General features: G+C 43.0%; 1 protein-coding gene across 1 annotated transcript in view; it reads right to left on the bottom strand.

Moving 5' to 3' along the window:
• DIS3L2 (DIS3 like 3'-5' exoribonuclease 2) overlaps positions 1-12481 on the bottom strand; it is a 285986-nt gene extending 273505 nt beyond the window's left edge. Inside the window, exons 1-3 of the mRNA XM_033958227.1 lie at positions 11989-12481; positions 6301-6459; positions 4577-4722 (exon numbers count right to left, since the gene is read on the bottom strand). Of these exons, the coding sequence (XP_033814118.1) occupies positions 4577-4722; positions 6301-6459; positions 11989-12361 (678 nt within the window). The 5' untranslated portion in view covers positions 12362-12481. The remainder of the gene's footprint in view (positions 1-4576; positions 4723-6300; positions 6460-11988) is intronic.
• Positions 12482-20683: the final 8202 nt, after the last annotated feature.

The raw sequence follows: 20683 nt of genomic DNA on the forward strand, positions 1-20683 counted from the left end.
CAGCGGCAGAAGAAAACAGATCTCGCGGCAGCCACCACCAACCGGCTTAGCAACGGGGCAGGACTGCGGAAAGCTTGCTCCTGCCCGCTGCACCTCTGGACCACCAGGGATCAGCAGAGGAGGAAGGAGGACAGGGCAGGGAGGGGGGGGACAAGGTGCAGAGCCTGGGAGGGAGGGAGGCTGGGTGAAGAGCCTGACAGGAGTTGGGAGGGAAGGGGGCTGGGTGCAGTGCCTGACAGGGCAGGGCACTTGAATATTAAACCGCCCGACTTATATTCGAGTCAACCATTTTTTTATAATTTTTTTTCCCTCCTTTTTGGGGGGGAATGGGGCTCTCGACCCAAACCACAGTTACCAGATGCTAGAGAATTATTAGAAAAGAGATGGTTAACAAGACTAAGAATGTTATAATGTATATAATGTCATTGTATGACCTTGAGTATTGCATTCAATTCTGGTTGCCGTATCTCATAAGAACAGGTTCAAAGAAAAGTGATCAAGATGATAAAGGAGATGGAAGGGCTATCGGGTAAGATTTGCCTCTTTGCAGATGATTCCAAAATCTACAATAGAGTAGACACCAAGGATGGTGTGAATAACAAGAAGAAAGACCTGGTGAAGCTTGAAGAATGGCCTGAAATTTGGCAGCTAAAATTAAATGCTAAGAAATGCAGGGTCATGCATTTGGGCTGCAAAAACCCGAGGGAACGGTACAGTTTAGGGAGTGAAGAACTTATGTGCATGACAGAAGAGCGGGACTTGGGTGTGATTGTATGTGATGATCTTAAGATGGCCAAACAGGTTGAAAAGGTGACGGCAAAAGCTAGATGGATGCTAGGGCGCATAGGGAGAAGTATGGCCAGTAGGAAAAAGGAGGTATTGATGCCTCTGTATAATACTTTGGCGAGACCTCATTTAGAATATTGTGTAAAACTCTGGAGCACCTTCAAAAAGATATAAAAAGGATGGAGTCGGTCCAGATGAAGGCTACTAAAATGGCGTGTGGTCTTTGTGATAACGCATATGGGGAGAGACTTAAAGATCTCAATCTGTATAGTTTGGAGGAAAGGCGGTTGAGGGGAGATATAGACGGACGTATAAAAACCTACGTGATGTAAATGCACATGATTAGAGTCTCTTTTATTTGAAAGGACGCTCTGAAATGAGAAGGCATAGGATGAAGTTAAGAGGTGAAAGGCTACTGAGAAATCTAAGGAAATACTTTTTTATACAAACGGGTGGTAGATGCATGAAACAGTCTCCCAGAAGAGGTGGTGAAGACAGAGACTGTGTCTAAATTCAAAAGGGCCTGGGATAGGCATGTGGTATCTCTCAGAGAGAGAAAGAGATAATGGTTACTAAAGATGAGCAGACTAGATGGACTAGACTCAGTTAGAACACTGGTCTTTGACCTAAGGGCCGCCGCATGAGTGGACTGCTGGGCACGATGTACCACTGGTCTGACCCAGCAGTGGTAATTCTTGTTATCTTATGAGATTAGGGCTCTTCAGCTTGAAGAGGAGACAGCTGAGGGGAGATATGATTGAAATCTACAAAATCCTAAGTGGTGTACAAGTGGATTGATTTTTTTACTCCATCAAAAATTATAAAGACTAGGGGGATGCTCGATGAAGTTACAGGGAAATACTTTTAAAACCATTAGGAGGAAATATTTTTTTGCTCAGACAATAGTTAATTATTATTATTTATAGATTGCTAAAGCTATGAAATTCTAAACTGTTTACAATAAGAGAACCAGTACATTAACAGGGATATTACACTAATACAATTCTCCCTCCGTATTATCGGAGATTTGGGGCAGAGCCAGCCTGTGAATATTAAAAACCTGAGAATAATATTCGGGCTGGTTCTGCCCCTAACCCCCGCTTCCCCCCGGCTATTTTAAGCCCTGTAAGCCCCCCTTTAAGCCTTACCTGGTGGTCTAGCAGGTTTTTGGGGCAGGAGCGATCTTCCCATGCTCCTGCCCCGAAAACCCGCTAGACCACCAGGTAAGACTTAAGGGAGGGGCTTACATGGTTTAAAATAGCCCAAAAAATTTAAATGGGTTTTTTGTTTTAAAATCGCGAATAACCGAATCCGCGGATGCTGAAACCACGGATTCGGAGGGGGAAGTGTATGCATTGTCAGAGCATAGACTGAGCTCAATTTAAGATGTTTTTAAAGACACAACTATTTATTGATGACTACATATAATGTGGATGAAAAATTGCCATGCTGCCTTTGGTATATAGCCATTATATATGAATAAGAAGAAAGTAGTTGTTTATGTATGTTCCTGTGTTTTATGACAGATTTTTTATGAATGTTTTATACTGGAAACCGCTTATACATTAGGCAGTATAAAAATGTATTAAGAAAATAAAAGCAGTTAACATAGCTGGTTTTAAATAAAGGCTTGGACAAGCTCCTAGAAGAAATGTCCATGGTCTGCTTTTGAGACAGACAGACAATAAAAATGTATTAAGAAAATAAAAGCAGTTAACATAGCTGGTTTTAAATAAAGGCTTGGACAAGCTCCTAGAAGAAATGTCCATGGTCTGCTTTTGAGACAGACATGGGGGAAGCCACTGCTTGCCCTGGGACCAGTAGCATGGAATGTTGCTATTTGGGTTTTTGCCAGGTACTTGTGACCTGGATTGGCCACCGTGAAGACAGAATGCTGGACTAAATGGAACATTGGTCTGACTCAGTATGAGAATTCTTATGTTCTCATGAGGGTGGGGGAAAGATACACTGATAGCTGGAGAGGCAAGAAAAAGAATAAGAGGTAGGGATGTTTGCCTGGGGGAGGGAAGAAAAGAATAAGAAGTAGGGGTATTGCATTCAGGAGAAGTCTTTGGGGGCAGACACAATTAGGGATCTTGCGGGAAGTTAGCGAACTGCAGTTGGAGTGAGAGGGAAAAGTGGAAGCTTGAGCATGGGCAGGGTATTTCAAGCCTTATGATGGGCGAATTCTTACAAAAATGCTAGAAATTAACTAAGCAGAGTTGTGTAGAATTTTCAAAAATTTTGTGCAGAATTCCCTCAAGAGTTCATTATGCCACTATTCAATCATGAAGGAGCCATAACCCAGACCCAACCCAGCCCATGTGCTTAAGGCCCCGCCCACAGGAGGAACCTAAGGCTCCTGGGCCTATTCTGGTTGGCTCAGCTGCCTCAGGCCCCGCCTGTGGGCGAGGTTTGAGCCACCTGGGCCAATCCGGCCCCATTCCTGCACTGGCTGGCCTGCCGGATGGGCTTGGCCCCGTCCGTCCGGCCAACGATGTCCAGGTACAGGGGGGGGGGGGGGGGTCGGCGGAGGGGGGTCGCAGGTCGGTGGGGGGGCCGATCAGGGATTCGGGGGGCGGTCATGGAGGGGGTTGAGTCAAGGGCAGGAGGGCCTGGGATCCCTCCTGTCCCTATTTTAGTGGGGGTGGGGGATCCGCCTGGGCAGGAGGGGTTGGGCTTCCTCCTGTCTGATCTTGTAGGGGGTGGGGGTCGAGTGGCCAGGAAGGCTTGGGCTCCCTCCTGACTGGATCGTGGGGGGAGGGGGGTTGGAAATCGCAGGACCAGGAGGTCTTGGGCTCCCTCATGGCCCCATCGGACTCGGGGGGGGGGGGGGGGTTGGGGATCGCGGAGCAGGAGGGCTTGAGTCCCCTCCTGCCCCGATGTCTTCAGGTGGGGGTGATGTATTGCGGCAGGAGAGATTGGCTATCTCCCCTGCCGAGATGCGATCACTCCTCTACACGAATTGCCACAACCCACGGCAGGAGAGATTGGGCATTTCTCCTGCCGCAGGTTGCGGCAGTTCAGGTAGAGGGGTGATCGCATCGCGGTAAGGGAGTTGAGGCATCTCTCTTGCCGCGATGGTTGCGGTGGGGGGGGGTAGGTAGGTTGTCAGGCCGCTGAACTGATCACCAGCCGCCATCAGCTCAGCAGCCCCATTTTTGGCACTTGGTCTAAGTCAAAAAGTAAAATTGCCGACTAGGTAACCTGTCAAATGTTTTGGTTATATATATGTTTTGGTTGTACGCCTAAGTGTAGGTCGGCCCACCTCCCACCCTTTCCCCTCCTCTAAAAACGCCTCTTTTCTCTCTTTGCGTTTAGAGGCAGGAGAAAGGCCTAAGCTGGTTTTAGATATGTCTAAAACCAGCTTTGATTATGGGTACTTGGACGATCAGGCTTTTTGATCGTCCAAGTAGCCATTTAGGCCACTTTTTAGACTTTTTTTTTTTATTATGAGCCCCATGTTGTATTGAGTTTTTACTCTCTAAGTACAATTGTGATGAATTTGAGTAAAAATTTGTTTCCCAATTTGCAATTTTGGGTTTTATATTAGGCATGCTATTTTCCTTCTGCGACAGCCAGCTCTTCCAGAAGACATTTGTGTAGAAGCCAATAATTTCAGAACACTACAGCAAAACAAACCTGATGTTCTCTTAGCTATTCAACTCCCATGTCCAGACCTGAACTCTACCTTATTAAAATTTCTTTTTCATTTTCTTTCTTAATATATACATTGAAAGATCAAAAAATTAACTCCTACACTAGGTATACAGAGCAGGTTTTTAAGCACCTGGATCAATTCTCCACGTTTTAGCCCATCTGATACGTCCAATTTTGACATGTAGGTTTCAAATACAGTCTTCTTCCTTCCTCTGCTGTATTTCCGACGATTCTTTTTTTTATCATTGGCTGGTAAGCTGACAGCATGAATTTCGCCTGTAAAGAGAAACCGACAATTATATTCGCTTCCAAATAGCGATACTAGATATATATACAATAACAACAGCTTGCCATGTCTGCTGTTCCGTGCTGCTGAATGAAAGATTACAATCAGATTTCCAACTGAAGCCAAGAGTGTTAAGAGCCCAAAAGGAGATGAATTGAACATTTCCAGCCTGGAAATAAAGGAAGCCAACAGCCTAACAGAGAATAGCAAGCAGCATGTACTATAGGACTCAGACCCACAGCAGAAGCAGGGGCTTTAGTGGAAGCTGGTGAGAGGGAGTAGGCCACAGGGACTGTAATATTATCTGTACTGGATGGCTAAATCTTTTTTGGCCATATGTCCCAGATTTCTTTCTCTAGGTAAGAGAAACCTTTTGCCTGATGATCTCATTTTTTTAAGGGCAAAAAAGAAGCTACTTTGCCAGGTGAAGCAGCCATAAAAATTAGATTAAAAACTAAAGAGATCCATGCCAAGTGGGATAAAGATCATACATCTTTATCTTGTTATGATGTAATCCTCCATCCTCAGTATTCTAGATTATTGCAACATCATTTACCTTAACGCCACAAAGAAAACAACCAGGAGACTAAAAATAATCCAGAATACCGCCGTGCGCCTCATCTTTGGCCTAAAGAAATGGGAACATGTCACCCCATTCTACCACCAACTCCACTGGCTGCCTTTCGAGTCTAGAGTCCTTTACAAATTCGCATGCTTCTGTTACAGGGCGGTAAATGGGTCCTCACCAAGTTACATCAATCCTCACTTCAACCTCTACCGCACCAACAACAAATCCCGTCGTATTCAGCTGTTCGCCTTCCCCTCACCCAAACATTGTCTCTTCAAAAGATTCCTTGACAGAACTTTCGCCTTCCAAGCAGCCAAGCTGAACCCATGGCTAGCACAAATGATACTAGAGGCCCCCAATTACCTCGGGTTCAGAAAATCACTTAAAACTTACCTATTCCACAAACAAGACCCGAAAGGTTCCCCCCCCCTGACAATACCTCCCCCCCTCCCCAATCTGGCCCCCTCATGAGGCCTGCTCCTTTTTCTTCCCCTCTTTCCGCATCCTCTGTCTAGTTCAAATTAAGCTGATAAATAATTGAAACTATGTTACTCTGTAATTCTAATAACAAATCTGTAATTCTAATAACAAATCTGTAATTCTAATAACAACTCTGTAATTCTGACAAATAATTGTAAATCTGCCTGTCTATGCAGATCCTAATGTAACTCAATGTAAACCGCCTTGAACTCACATGGGTATGGCGGTATATAAAAATAAACTATTATTATTATTATTATTATTAATTATGAACTTTCTCCTCTATATTTATAATTAAATCAAGAGAAAGAGGAACAGGACTGAATAAAAAAAAAATAGGCATCCTTTGTTAATGCCACAGATTATTCACTAACATCAGTTTTCCTATTTAACTACACAGGAACAAAAAAGACTGTCAGAAAAATTCACCTCCTCATATATGTAACCGTCCTGAAAAAAGGAGATTCTGTTGAAGAAATGCACATTACAGCAAGTCAGCAGGAAGATTTGACTTGTATACCTCGGGGAGCTTCCAGTGGTCTTGTATTCACTCTATAGTCAGAAATGCTCCGAGTTTCAAGCTGGGATTCAGAAAGCTGTCTCTTTCTCTCACAGCTGGGTGGTGGTCTAGCTGATTCGGAATTGTTTCGCATCCTTGAGAAACCTCTCTTGTTGCCACCTAAAACAAAACACACATTTTAAAAAGTGCATAAATAAATTTTATCTCCTGTATCTGTAGCATTTGTATAAACTTTACAAGAATCTTTCTGAGAACCTTTCTTCTTCATACATTAGGCCAGTTTTCCCAAACTTTTTCGGGTCATGGTGCCCCTAGGCTATACATTTCCATACCCCCGATGGTGCTACTGAGTCTTACCTTCCTGATATGGATGCCCACGCCCCCACAAGCTGAAGAGGTCCACTGCCCGAGGGCCAAGCTTCATGCTTCAGCCACCAACACCAGCAGTTCCATGCATGTCCTCTTTCTCTTCCCCCCTCCATCCAGCCTCTGACCCTCCCCAAACACACCCACCTCTGCCACTGCTCCTTTTCCAGACCAGCAGCAGTGGCAAAGCAAGCTACAGCCACCGCAAGACAGGACTCTTCATTTATGTGCCTTAGAACAGAAAGTGACACAACTGTCGGCCGTGCGTACAGAGAATCTGGCCCCGTGGTGGCTGCAGTTTCTTTGCCGCTGCAACATAACCTCACTCTCTGGCTAAAAACCCAGGATCCAAGTTTACACCTGGGCTCGACCTCACAAAGAGCTTCAACTACCACCGCTCTCTAGAAATTACAAAGTCGTAGATTTGCCACAGTTTTTCCAAGAATTGTATACTAGAGCAGGGGTGTCAAAGTCCCTCTTGAGGGCCGCAATCCAGTCGGGGTTTCAGAATTTCCCCAATGAATATGCATGAGATCTATGTGCATGCACTGCTTTCACTGCATATTCATTGGGGAAATCCTGAAAACCCAACTGGATTGCGGCCCTCAAGGAGGGACTTTGAGGTCCCTGTACTAGAGCATCTGGAAGTTAAGAGGCACTTGTTGAACAATTTGTTTCCTGGTAAAATATAAGTGAAGGTAACTAGTTCCTTGTAACTCATATCAAATAACTAAGCAAGATACTTTTAAGATAGTAGTTACCAGAGCAAAATCTTTCTGCCTCAGGATATCACACAGGGAAAAATGCCAAAGTATCTGAATAAATTCATGTAAACCGTTCTGAACTCCCCTGGGAAAACGGTATAGAAAATTGAATGAACAAATGAAAATAAAGAGGCAGAAAACACCATAAAGATGTAATTTGCACAAGAAAAGCATCAGAGAAGCCAAAGCTAATGTATCAACATGGATAACTCTAACAATGTACAGCATATAAAGTGCAGCAGTAATTTTAATATAAAGGACTGAAAAATAAGCTGCAAACCAATAAATCAGATGTGGATGGACTAAAGATATCTCACTTTATTAACTGTGACCTGCTTAAAATATTGAAAAATGATAGCAAATGAAAAGTGTGGTATTGAGAACCACACAAATATCTATAGCCTCGCTCCCAGGAGAAGGCACTTTGTTTCCTTCTCCACTGTTCCGATGAAATTATTACATGAAATCTATCCACCCAGACAGACCCAGGTGATTGTGCTTTACAAAGCAGAGGCAAATGCTACTAACATTGAGCAGATTCCTATTGAAAGGCCTGGTGTGAAATGTAAGTTCTCCCCTCTCCCCAATACTGTCCAACTCATTCATGAGCTTTCTCGGTAATGTTACATTTGTCAACAATGAAGGCCTGTTATCATACACGGATGATATTCTCCTCCTCATTCCCATTAAAGACAATCAACAAGATGCGCCACAAAAAGATGGCGGATAACATCGACAAGATACAATCATAGGCCAAAATCAACAAACTCAAACTGAATGCAACCAAAACCCAAATCCTCTGGTTCTATACCCCCCCCCCCCAAACAAATAGCCCCAATAGCTCAGATCTATAAAATGACTTTTTTCTTGTATCATTATTTCAACACAACAGCCTGATGTATCAAGCGTTCTTTCTTGTCCACTACAGAGGAAAATGTCCAAAGATTTGTAATATCTCTCCCCTTTTTCTGAACATCCAATGACCATTTTGGAAATATTCAGTATAACTAGTCCAATTTCTATGCACCTCACCTCCTTTGATGCAGGGAACGGATTGGGCAGAAGTCTCTTTTTTTGTTGTTACAACAGCCTTTGACATACCATTACTTGCTAAGTGAATTTAAGACGCTGTTACAAACATAATCCATTCATGAGAGCTGATTCTTTTTCTATAACCCTCCCTGAATTTGCCAAGACACTGTTTGCTAATCTGTGTATGCAATATTATGGAAGGACCAGATCTGCTGGTGTAAACTTCATTCCTTTTCCAAAGAGGAAAGTGCACAATCTTCCAAACTGAGTGCTTCCTCTGCATGCGAGAGAGAAATTACAGTAATGCTGTATATTACTACTACTTATCACTTATATAGCCCTGAAAGGCATACACAGCGCTGTACATTTTGACATTTATAGACAGTCCCTGCTCGGAAGAGCTTACAATCAAACTTGGACAGACAGACATGATGACATATAGGGTTGGGGATGCAGAACTCAAGGTGAAAGGAGTTAGGAGTCGAAAGTATTCTTAAAGAGGTGGGCTTTTAACTGGGCCTTAAACACTACAAGAGACAGAGCCCATCATAGAGATTTGAGCAGCTTGGTCCAAGCATACAGCACAGCAAGGCAGAAGGGACGGAATATATTTATTTGAAAAGCTTAAGGACATGGAATCATATCTCATGCCACCAGCTTGTGTATTGCTTTTAGAGACATTTGGCTAAAAGAATAGCACATATCAAGAAGAATCTGTGTCTGTCCATCCAAGTTTGCACCATGGGTACTGTTAAAGAGGATCATAGTGATAGGAGAACCAGAGAGTGCCACAGGAACCCCAAATTCTATGCCAGTGGCAGTATAATTTCACACATGCTTGTAGCGATCCAATATGCACCAGGTGAAATGGAGGCATTCCATGGCGGCACAAGAATCAGCAGCCAAAGGAGACCTAACGCTACCGCATGAAGCAGAGAAGGGCAGCTTGGGCAGGTAAACTTCAAAAACAAAAGACAGGATGGAGCTGTGAGGACAATTTAGAGTGAGCAAGTGTTAAGAAAGAAATGGAAGAGGGGTTTCACCTCCCAGTTCTCCTTGTACCTGGCTGAAGATAAGGAGGCAGCTCAGACACTGGTAGAGGAGCTGGCTGCCACAAGTTGAAAAGAGATTGTCTAGATACCTTTAGAATAAGTGGCCTCCATCCAAGAAAGTGTCCTTCATTTCCACAATATTCTGAAGTTAACGGTCAGTTAGAAATTTCTGGAGCTTTAGATTGCTAGACACTGATGTCACAGAAATATTACATCACCACGATTATGACCTCATTGCCATCATGGAACAGGAAATTTGCTATGTTATGTGGATGGTATTTTTTTGCTTGCTCCAATTTGCTCTAACTTGAATGATGCCTGTTCTAGAATCTCCAAATCTGGATAAAATTTCTACTTGGGCTACCGGTACTAGGCTAAAGTTAAAACACCAATAAGACCAAAGTGCTTTGGTTTCACAATTCTGTTTCCTCCTCTCTTCCTTCCGCTATCACATTAGCTTCAGGAGTTACCTTAAAAGTTGAAAATACCTCCAAGGTTCTTAGAATAATCTTGAATTTATCTCTATCTTATGACCTGCAAGTTACTAGTCTATGGAAGAAAAGTTTATGTAGTTTGAGACAATTAAGCTTAGCTAGATCTTTTTCCTATGATCAACAAGATTCCTTTGTGGTGCACCTTGCTTTTGAAAGCACTTCACTGGCTCCCCATCTCCTACTGATTCCAGTTTAAATTACCTACCTACCTTTCCCATAAAGTCCTTCACTCTGGTGTTCCCTCTTACCTCTCAAATCTAATTTCAGCCTATACCCCAGATAGATCTTGTCACTCCTTGGGTGCTCATCAGTTGGTTCCCCCTCCCTCCCAGAGCTCATTACAAATGTACCAGAAACCCAGCATTTTTCTTTTTTGTACGCTAGACTATGGAATAATCTGCCCCAGTCAATTAGAGGGATAACATACTTTTTTGAATTGGCGTATGTGTGACCCATCTGGAAGCTGCTTGTTGGGTCCTGTGGAAGTGATTTTTCAACGAGTGAGTGTTTTCTTTGTTTATAGAATTAATTAGTAGTTATAGAATTAATTTGCCTTCAGAAAGGCAGTATAGGAAGTTTTTTTAATAAACAAGAAAACAATTTTACATCATCAGTCGAAATACTAGTTTTATCACAACTAAGATTAGAGTAATTCTTTATATGTGGACTTAAGTTCATCTTTAATTAATAAACTTCAAATTATTCAAAATACGGCCATAAGAATGATCTTTCAGTTAAGGAAATATGATAGCATATCTGGATTTTTTTTTTTATTTTTATAAACTACATTGGCTACCTGTGAAACCCTGTTTTACTTTTTAGACCGCATGTCCAATTCATCATATTTGCCAACTCAGCTCCAGTGAATATCCAACTCTCCTTTTTTCTCATTTGGGTTTTTTTTTTTTTTCCATTTAGGATAGACAACTCATTTCTACAGCAATTTCCCTCTGTAAGGGGTATACACTGCTCCCTCCGTATTCGCTGTGAAAGGGGATTAACAAAACCGCAAATACAGAAAAACCGTGACTAACTTTTTCATATGTTATTTGCTGTTTTCTATTAAAAACCATTGTGAATATGATGAAACCATGAATAACATGGTGGGAGACCTGGCCTGTTCCTGAAGGAGAGGCAAAACACGGTGAAGAAAGTGCTGGGAATCGGCAATTTTTCTCTGTATATGTTTGGAAATGGCGATTTCTCTATACAAGCTGATGTAATTTGGGGAGGGGGGGGAGGAGCCAGCAAGCTAAAAACTGTGAATAATCAAAATCGTAAATGCTGAAACCGCAAATACGGAGGGAGAAGTGTATATTAAAAGCATCAGTTTAATTCTAAAATTATTTATCTAGCTGTATCTATTTGGAATGGTCTGCCTTTACTTGTTAAGATGAAAGTGATTGTTATGTATCTTAATTATTGTACAGTTCCTATGTTAATTTACTGGAGATCTTCTTGTAAATCACTAAACTAAACCTTAAGTTTATATACCACATCATCTCCACGGAAGTAGAGCTCGGCACGGTTTACAAGAACTTAAAAATGAGAAAGGGTAGGAAAAGGATTACATAAGTTTATAAATCGAGTGGAAAAGTAAGGGAAAAAAAGAAATTCCATGTTAGAGAAGAGCCCGGTTTTTAGTTGCTTGCGGAATAAATGGAGGGAGCTCAGGTTCCGCAGTGGGATAGTAAGGTCAGTCACCTTGAACCTTCTTTGGTATTAGTGGGATAACTAAATTGAAGGAGATATCATCCACAGCTAAGACCAGGGCTAGTTCAGTCTCCTGCATGGTAAATCTACATTATTCTTCGCTGTAAATGTACAGTCTCTTACACTGTAAACCGCTCTGAACTGTTTGTGGTACTGCGGTATATAAAATAAAGTTATTATTATTATTTGATAGGGAGAAAGCAGCCGGGGTGGTTGTGAAGGAAGGCTAGGAAGCGCCTCATTTCCCCCCGAAGTCTCCGGCCTCACCTTGAACGGGGCTCGAGAGCAAGGCCGCGGGCCGAGGCTGCTCCTTGGCCAACCTGCCCTCTTTCTCGGCGCTCTTCCTTCGCGGTGGCCCTTGGCCGCCCTCCTCTTCGTTGGCGCAGCTGAACACGGCTCTGCTGCCCGAGGCGTCGACCACGATGAGCAGCCCGGCTTTCCTCGCCTCGTCCTCGCCTCTCCTTCTGGCCGGCGCAGGGCCTCTGCCGGGGGCCGCGTCCGGCTCCTCCTTCGGGGCGCCCTCGGGCAGGTGCATGATGTCGGCGATGTGGTTCAAGAAGAGCCTGAAGCGGGGGCTGTGGTGCTGCTGCACGAGCCGGGCGTAGGCATTCTTCTGGGGAGGGGGCGGCGGCGGATCCATGGGGGAGGGGCGCCCGTCGCTCTCACACCGACGAGGCCATTTTCCTCGGGGCGCTTGAGCTGAACCCGTCGGCCTCCCGGGCCGGAAGCTGCCCGTCGCCGGCTGATGACGTCGCGCGCAGGGCTGGGGGGGGCGTGGCTGCGCCGCTGCCTTGGGAGAGCGAGTGGGCGGCGAAGCGACGACGTTGCGCTTTGGGGCCGCGCGCGCTCCAAAAAGAAGCGGGAAGACGGGACCGAAAGGAGGAAAGGCTTGAGGGGAGTGAGGAGGCGGCTTTGTAGCGCCAAAACTAGGCGACCCAGAGAAAAACGTATTTGTCCCATGTTTTCTTGAATTCAGATAGTCTCTGTCTCCACCACCTTTTCTGTAAAAAAATATTTCCTTAGATTACTCCAGAGCTTATCACCTCTTAACTTCAGCCTATGGCTCTCATTGCAGAGTTTCCTTTCAAATGAAAGAGACTCGACTTATGCACATTTCTATTATGTAGGTATTGCTTTTCCTCCAAAGTATACACATTGAGATCTTTAAGTCTGTCCCCATACCGCCTTATGATGAAGACCACCCACCATTTTAGTAGCCTTCCTCTGGACTGACTCCATCCTTTTTATATCTTTTTGAAGCTGTGGCCTCCAGGATTGTACAGAGAAACCAAAATGGAAATGTCCAAATCAGAATGATGTGCACTAAAAAAGTGTCCTCCAACTCATCTGATAATGTGAAGATCTTTATTCCTCTATGACTAAGGTGACCATACGTCCCGTTTTCAGTCCTGTCCCGTTGTCCCCACAGACAGCTTCAGGGCACCGAAATGTCCCATTTTCAGGGACAGCGTCCCGAGGCTGTGCTCAGGGACAACAGAACATGTGATCACTTCCTGTCTCTCCCTGCCGAAAAAAAAAACAAGCCTCACCATCTTTCCCCCTGTCTGCTGCTCTTACTGCCCTGCCGCTACAGCTGCTAAACCCGACAGGAAGTCTTTCTGACGTCAGAGACGACGTTCTGGGCCAGCCAATCGCTTACTGGCTGGCCCAGAACGTTCTCTCCGACGTCAGAATTGATGGGGAGGCGGAACAGACAATTAATAGATGTCCCCTTTTGATGAAAAAATAAATGGTCACGTTATCTATATCTCAATGACTCGACATGTACATGTTTCAGCCAACAGGCCTGCCTCAGGAGTCTTAAGAATCACAAATGATGATATCTCACAGCGAGATGTTCGGTACCAGTCGGCTATAGTTGGATACACACGCCAAAAGATTCTTCATTGGAATTTTGGTCAAATCTATTTGAGTGGTACTATTCTCTGTATATCATCATTCGTGATTCTTAAGACTCCTCATGCAGGCCTGTTGGCCGAAACATGTACATGTTGAGTCATAGAAGAATAAAGATCTTCACATTATCAGATGAGTTGGAGGACACTTTTTTAGTGCACATCATTCTGATTTGGACATTTCCATTTTGGTTTCTCTGTATTTGTTTGTGGATTTGTTTTCCCCTGTTTTGTTCTTCCCTCCAGGATTGTACACAATATTCTAAATGAGGTCTCGCCAAAGTATTATACAGGGGCATCAATACATCCTTTTTCCTACTGGTCATACCTCTCCCTATGCAACATAGCATCCTTCTAGCTTTCGCTGGCACCTTTACAACCTGTTTGGCCACCTTAAGATCATCAGATACAATCACACCCATGTCCCGCTCTTCTGTCATGCACATAAGTTCTTCACCCCCTAAACTACCGTTCCTTCTGGTTTTTGCAGCTCAAATGCATGACCTTGCATTTCTTAGCATTAAATTTTAGCTGCCGAATTTCAGACCATTCTTCAAGCTTCGCCAGGTCTTCATATTATTCACACCATCTGGCGTATCTACTCTATTGCAGATTTTGGTATCATCCACAAAGAGGCAAATCTTACCCAACAACCCTTTAGCAATATCGGTTATAAAAATGTTAAAAAGAACACAACCTTGAGGCACACCTCTGGTAACATCCCTTTCCCCAGAGCGATCTCCATTGACCACTAAGCTCTGTTACCTTCCACTCAACCAGTTCTTGACCCAGCCAGTCACTTTGGGACCCATCCTGAGGACATTCAATTTATTTATTAGAAGTCTGTGGAACACAGTCAAAGGCTTTGCTAAAATCTAAATGCACCACATCTAGCACTCTCCTTCTATCCAGCTCTGGCCACCCAATCAAAGAAATTGATCAGATTTGTCTGATTACAAGCTCTGTAACTTGTTGCCACAGGATGTGGTAAAAGTAGGCATCCAGCTGGGGTCATAGGAACCAACTCTGGGTGTCAGTGGGTGCCAAGCACTCCCAATATTGAGCAAACTCCATCAGTGTGTCCAAAGAAGGGAAACTTTTACTGTGTTTAGCACTCTCAATTATTTTGAAAAAAAAGATTTGGGCAAATTCCTGGAGAAAAATTTAAAAACCATTATTAAGGTAGCCACCACTTATCCCATGGAATCTTGTTACTTTTTTAGATCCTTTCAGTTACTTGTGACCTGCCACTGTTGGCAGAAGGATAGTAGCCTTGAAGGAGCTTTGGTCTGACCCAGTAGGGCAAGTCTATACTTGATTTAAGGAGGAGAATTCATACCAAAGTGCCCTGAGGAAATCTATATTCTGACTGATGTTAGACTCTAATCTGAAATTTATGAGTCACACTGTGCCTAAGTAGGTTCAAGGTGACTTACAGTACAATTTAAGAGATACAATTTAGCACAGTACAAGGTTGCTACTGTAGATACACTTTAATTAGCAAGTATTTAGGAGCTGTAGGAGAATTACTCAGCAAAATCTGTTGTTTTTAGATCATATTCCAATTGAAATAATTCACAAACATCATGTGGTTAGAATTACACTAAGAATAAATTCCTGATTCAGAGAGAAAATAGCTGTTTTATTGTAAAAGTGTTATGAGAGGACACTTCCCATGTATCTGCATCATAATCACTGTCCTTCCTCAATAATGAGTAAATAAATCCTAATAGATAGATCGATAGGGAGTATACAACCTTTCCAGATCCCATTTGATAGGGCTCTTCTAAGATATTTGCCACTAGGTGCAAAGAGTCAGACCCATACCCTCACAAAGGCACAGAGAGATTGTTGAGACTGATGTCCACACCCTCTCAGAAGCATGGAGAGACTGCTGATACTTTAACTTTCACTTCCTCACAGAACCACTCCACACCTTCACAGAGGCTCAAAGACTGCAAGGCCCACAACTGGCATCTGGGTCATATTTTTTTATCACCGGCCATGGCGGTATTAGCTTCGACTCCCATAGAATTCTTATGCGCGTTGAAGCTAATACCACCACAGACAGTGATAAAGCCTAACATGGCTTCATAAAAGGGGGGGCTTAATTTGAGGAAGATTTTAAAAAATTTCTGTTATTTATGATGGCAGCAGAGAACATAAATATTTTATTTTTCTGTGATAGCTACTTGGAAAATTTGACCATATCACCAATGCCTACCTAGACTCACACTGGCTACTGATACGAGCTCAAATTCAATTTAAATTTTACTGTATTAGTCAAAGCAATAAACAGAATTGCACCTACCTACCTACACAACTGCCTAAATCAAAACCTCATATCCAGACCCCATTCTCCTAACCACCACTCAAGGGTACTTAGCGCAAGAAGATGTATGAGAGCCTCCGAGCGATGCAGGCAGTGAAATTGGACCCATCTATTTCCAACCTGCTGACAGGAACAAGTGACTTTAAATCATTTTGAAAAGAACTCAAAACTCTGCTATTCAAAAATTCTATAGAGTTCTCTTAACACTCTTAATCTTTAGAGTTCTCCTCACCTTCTCCCCGTTGTCTTCCTACCATTCTTGTAACTCAATTATGTAACCAGCCCCTAAACTGCAACTTCCCTAAATTCAATCCTCTTATTTCTATCTATCCTCAATTGCTCCTCAAAGCCTCTACTATGTAACTAACCCTAAATTGTAACTTCCTGGAAATGTCCAGCCATCTTCTAATGTAATCCGCTTAGAACTGCAAGGTACAGGCAGAATAGAAGTCACTAATGTAATGTAATGTAATAGCTCATGATTATTTTTATAAGGGCAGGGATTTATTTAGAAGAAAAGTTAAAAGTGAGAGAAAGAAAAGAGCGGAGGGAGGTTTGAACAGTGGCAGTAAGAAAAAAACACAGAAGAGGCAAGCACATGAGGAGGAACAGAAAATATTCTAAATATTATAATCAATACAAAGTATTCCCCAAAAAAACCTTACAATAAGGTCTCAGTGACTTTCACAGTCAGTCAATCTTCTATCTCAGATTATTTCTGGTGATCAGAATTTCTTCTTGTCAGTTTGATATAGATGGGGAAAGCATAACTGCTCACAAAACACTGTGCCTTTGCTTCCTCACATAAACCTAAAGATCAGGAATTAAGAGCTACAGGGATAAGTCCAAAGACAGAAGCATAACGAATTTTAGTGAATAAAGAAAAACAAAGTCTAGGAGTGATTCTTCTCCAGACATATCCTGCCTATGGCAGGCAGTGAATATGCAAAATTATAAAATCCAATATTTCAAATATAATTTAAGTTTGTTAGAATCATTAAGGTCAATTATAATTTATCACTGGTAGATTATATTGAATAACAAATGCTAAATAATCATTTATTCAGGTCCAAAGTGAGGCTGGAGCTTTTGGAATTCAACTTACTTCCATCACGCAGTAAATAACGTACAATCTGAAGATCTGCAGAGCTCCAAGGTTGTAAAAAAAATAGCAGACAATATTCACTGCTACAGCTCTGCTACTGGCACAATTTGGACAGCCTTCATATGACCCAGGCTGTTCCATAGAATATCCCGCAAATTAGTATTAGGAAGGAGCAGCTTGGTCACCGATCTTGTCTGAAGTACAATAGAAAGACAAAAAAGGGGCAATTCTGTAAGTGGGCACCCCTTATAGTACTCAGTGGCACAAGTGAGAACCTATTCTAATGGCATTAGGGACATTCCATGAAGTTATGTAGATAGCGGCACATTTAAAACAAATAGGAGAAAAAAAATTTTCACTCAATGTACAGTTAAGCTCTGGAACTCATTGCTGGAGCAAGTGGTAAAAGCTATTTCTGGACAAGAATCCAAAGCTCTACCCGGTACTGTGCTTGGGTTCCAACTGCCGAAATCTCCGTTAAAACCTACTCCAGCCCATCTACACCCTCCCAGCCACTGAAGCCCTCCCCAGCCCATCCCCCACCAAATGGCCATATACAGACACAGATCGTGCAAGTCTGCCCAGTACTGGCCTTAGTTCAATATTTAATATTATTTTCTGATTCTAAATCTTCTGTGTTCATCCCACGCTTCTTTGAACTCAGTCACAGTTTTACTCTCCACCACCTCTCTCGGGAGCGCATTCCAGGCATCCACCACCCTCTCCGTAAAGTAGAATTTCCTAACATTGCCCCTGAATCTACCACCCCTCAACCTCAAATTATGTCCTCTGGTTTTACCATTTTCCTTTCTCTGGAAAAGATTTTGTTCTACGTTAATACCCTTTAAGTATTTGAACGTCTGAATCATATCTCCCCTGTCTCTCCTTTCCTCTAGGGTATACATATTCAGGGCTTCCAGTCTCTCCTCATACGTCTTCTGGCGCAAGCCTCCTATCATTTTCGTCGCCCTCCTCTGGACCGCCTCAAGTCTTCTTACGTCTTTCGCCAGATACGGTCTCCAAAACTGAACACAATACTCCAAGTGGAGCCTCACCAATGACCTGTACAGGGGCATCAACACCTTCTTCCTTCTACTGGCTACGCCTCTCTTTATACAGCCCAGCATCCTTCTGGCAGCAGCCACAGTTTTTGGACTTCTTTGTATTTGATTATGAGGTTTAATTCCACCTACAAGAACCAAGCTCATCAGTGATGTCACAATGGTGTGAGTATTTGGCTCACTTTTATTTCATTTAGCAGCGATTTTGAATTTATTTGTTCAATTTATGTATTTATTAAATTTTCTATACCATTCTCCCAGGGGAGTTCAGAGCAGTTTACATGAATTTATTCAGGTACTCAAAACATTTTCCCCTATCTGTCTATCTATCTAATGTACCTGGTGTAATGGAGGAATTAAGTGACTTACCCATGTTAACACAAGGAGCAGTGTGGGGTTTCAACCCAGAACTTCAAGGTGTTGAGGCTGTAGCTTTAACCATTACACCATGCTCCCCCTTTCTGGAGGTATTTCTTTTTTCTTTATGAGGGGGCCACTGAAAAGTTGTCAGTTCAACCAAGAAGAGAATAATATGGAGCCATGAAACTTACAAGTTATTCCACACTTCTTGACACTTTTTGTTTCATTTCCTATATTTCCTAAACAAAAAGTCTCAAGAAAAGTGTGGAATTACTTGAAGATTCATGGCTCCACATCATTCTCTTCTTGGCTGGGCTGGGAACTTTTCAGTGGCCCCTCGTAATTAAGTAGGGAATTTATCAACATGGGCTACTGTTAAGACATGTTATTGTAACCAGGTCTCAATTCAAAAATAGCAGCCAATCAGCTAGCGGTTCTGTAGGGGCAGGTGCGAAGGAAGGTCGCTCCTATGTCGGTTCACCGCTGCACCACCAGGGATTCTAAAGGTACGGGAAGGGAAGTAAAAATTCTTACAATTGGCTGGGTAGGAGGCGAGAGAGTCCCTGCTGTCCCGACCCACAGCTAGAACACCAGGGATTTGAAAGGTACACTGGGGAAGGGGAGGGAGGTAAAAGTGATTGGAGACAGAAGGGATCCCTCCTGTCCCAGCCCACTACTGGCCCACCAGGTCTCACGGCAGTCCTGAAACAGGTTCGGGAGAAGGGCAGGTCAGCGCTGACCAAAATATAAAGCAAGACCCCCATTTTTGGGCCATTTCATTGGCCCCAAAATCTCGGTATATGTGAGTATATACGGTATCAGTTTCAGGGTGGTAGATCATTGGAACGAGCTGCCTCAGCGGGTGATTGAGGCCAGCAGCGTGTTAGATTTCAAGAGAAAATGGGATATTCATGTGGGATCTCTAGGAGAGTAAGAATCAGGGAGTGGGTCATTGGTATGGGCAGACTCGATGGGCTATGGCCCTTTTCTGCCCTCAATTTCTATGTTTCTAATATCAAAGAATGATCAGTTTTATAGTTATAAACTGTTGAAAATATACGCCAGCAAAAAGTGAAACAAGAAAGTGGGAAGTGAGACGTGAGGGCGGGCAGGTGTGATGAGAGCATGTAGAAGTGCCAGGTCAGAGCCTGGCCCATCCTGACAGCAGCTGACAGCTCCTGGCAAGCTGAGCGCTGAGTGCTGTGGACTTATCAGTATTACCTCATGTGAAGGAACATTTCCTTTTGTATCTTGAGCAAACACTTGTGATTCTAAGTGAGGATTACTCCTTGCTGTTATTCTTTCCCACTGCAAAAGCTGAGTTCTGATTTCACGCAGCCAGCAATCCCCTACAAGGAAGAAAAATAACACAGGTTTGCCCTTTCTTTTTCCCACGGAAATTGTCAGCCAACAGACCAGATTTTTATCTTAACTGGAGGCTATTTCTATTCCGAGATAGTTTTTCTGGGTTTATCCCAGTGCTCTGAGGCTTCCTTTCCTCTTATCCAGTAATGGAGAGAAAAGATGTGGATTTTATTGAAGGTGAGTTACATCAAATTCCCTGGAAGTCTTATAAATTCACCTAATTCCCCCGCCTTCGACCGACAGATTATAAAGAAATGTATATTGATATAAGATTCTCGGTATGTGTTGCATACAATAAAAACTTGTATTAAAAAATCTTGCACTGTAACTATGACATTTAACCTGTAAACTATATTATGGATATTGGTATTAGATCCTGCCATTGTATCGGGCGATGGTGCGCCCGCATCTGGAGTACTGCGTCCAATATTGGCCGCCGTACCTTAAGAAGGATATGGCGGTACTCGAGAGGGTTCAGAAAAGAGCGACACAATTGATAAAAGGTATGGAAAACCTTTCATATACTGAAAGATTAGAGAAACTGGGGCTGTTTTCCCTGGAAAAGCAGAGACTTAGAAGGGACATGATAGAGACTTACAAGATCATGAAGGGCATAGAGAAAGTGGAGAGGGACAGATTCTTCAAACTTTCGAAAACTATAAGAACGAGAGGGCATTTTGAAAAATTAAGAAGGAACAAATTCAGAACCAATGCTAGGAAGTTCTTCTTCATCCAAAGGGTGGTGGATACTTGGAATATGCTTCCAGAGGGTGTGATAGGACAGAGTACGGTATTGGGGTTCAAGAAGGGATTGGATGATTTC

This window comes from Geotrypetes seraphini, chromosome 9 (assembly GCF_902459505.1).
Source record: "Geotrypetes seraphini chromosome 9, aGeoSer1.1, whole genome shotgun sequence".
Classification (NCBI taxonomy): Eukaryota; Metazoa; Chordata; class Amphibia; order Gymnophiona; family Dermophiidae; genus Geotrypetes; species Geotrypetes seraphini.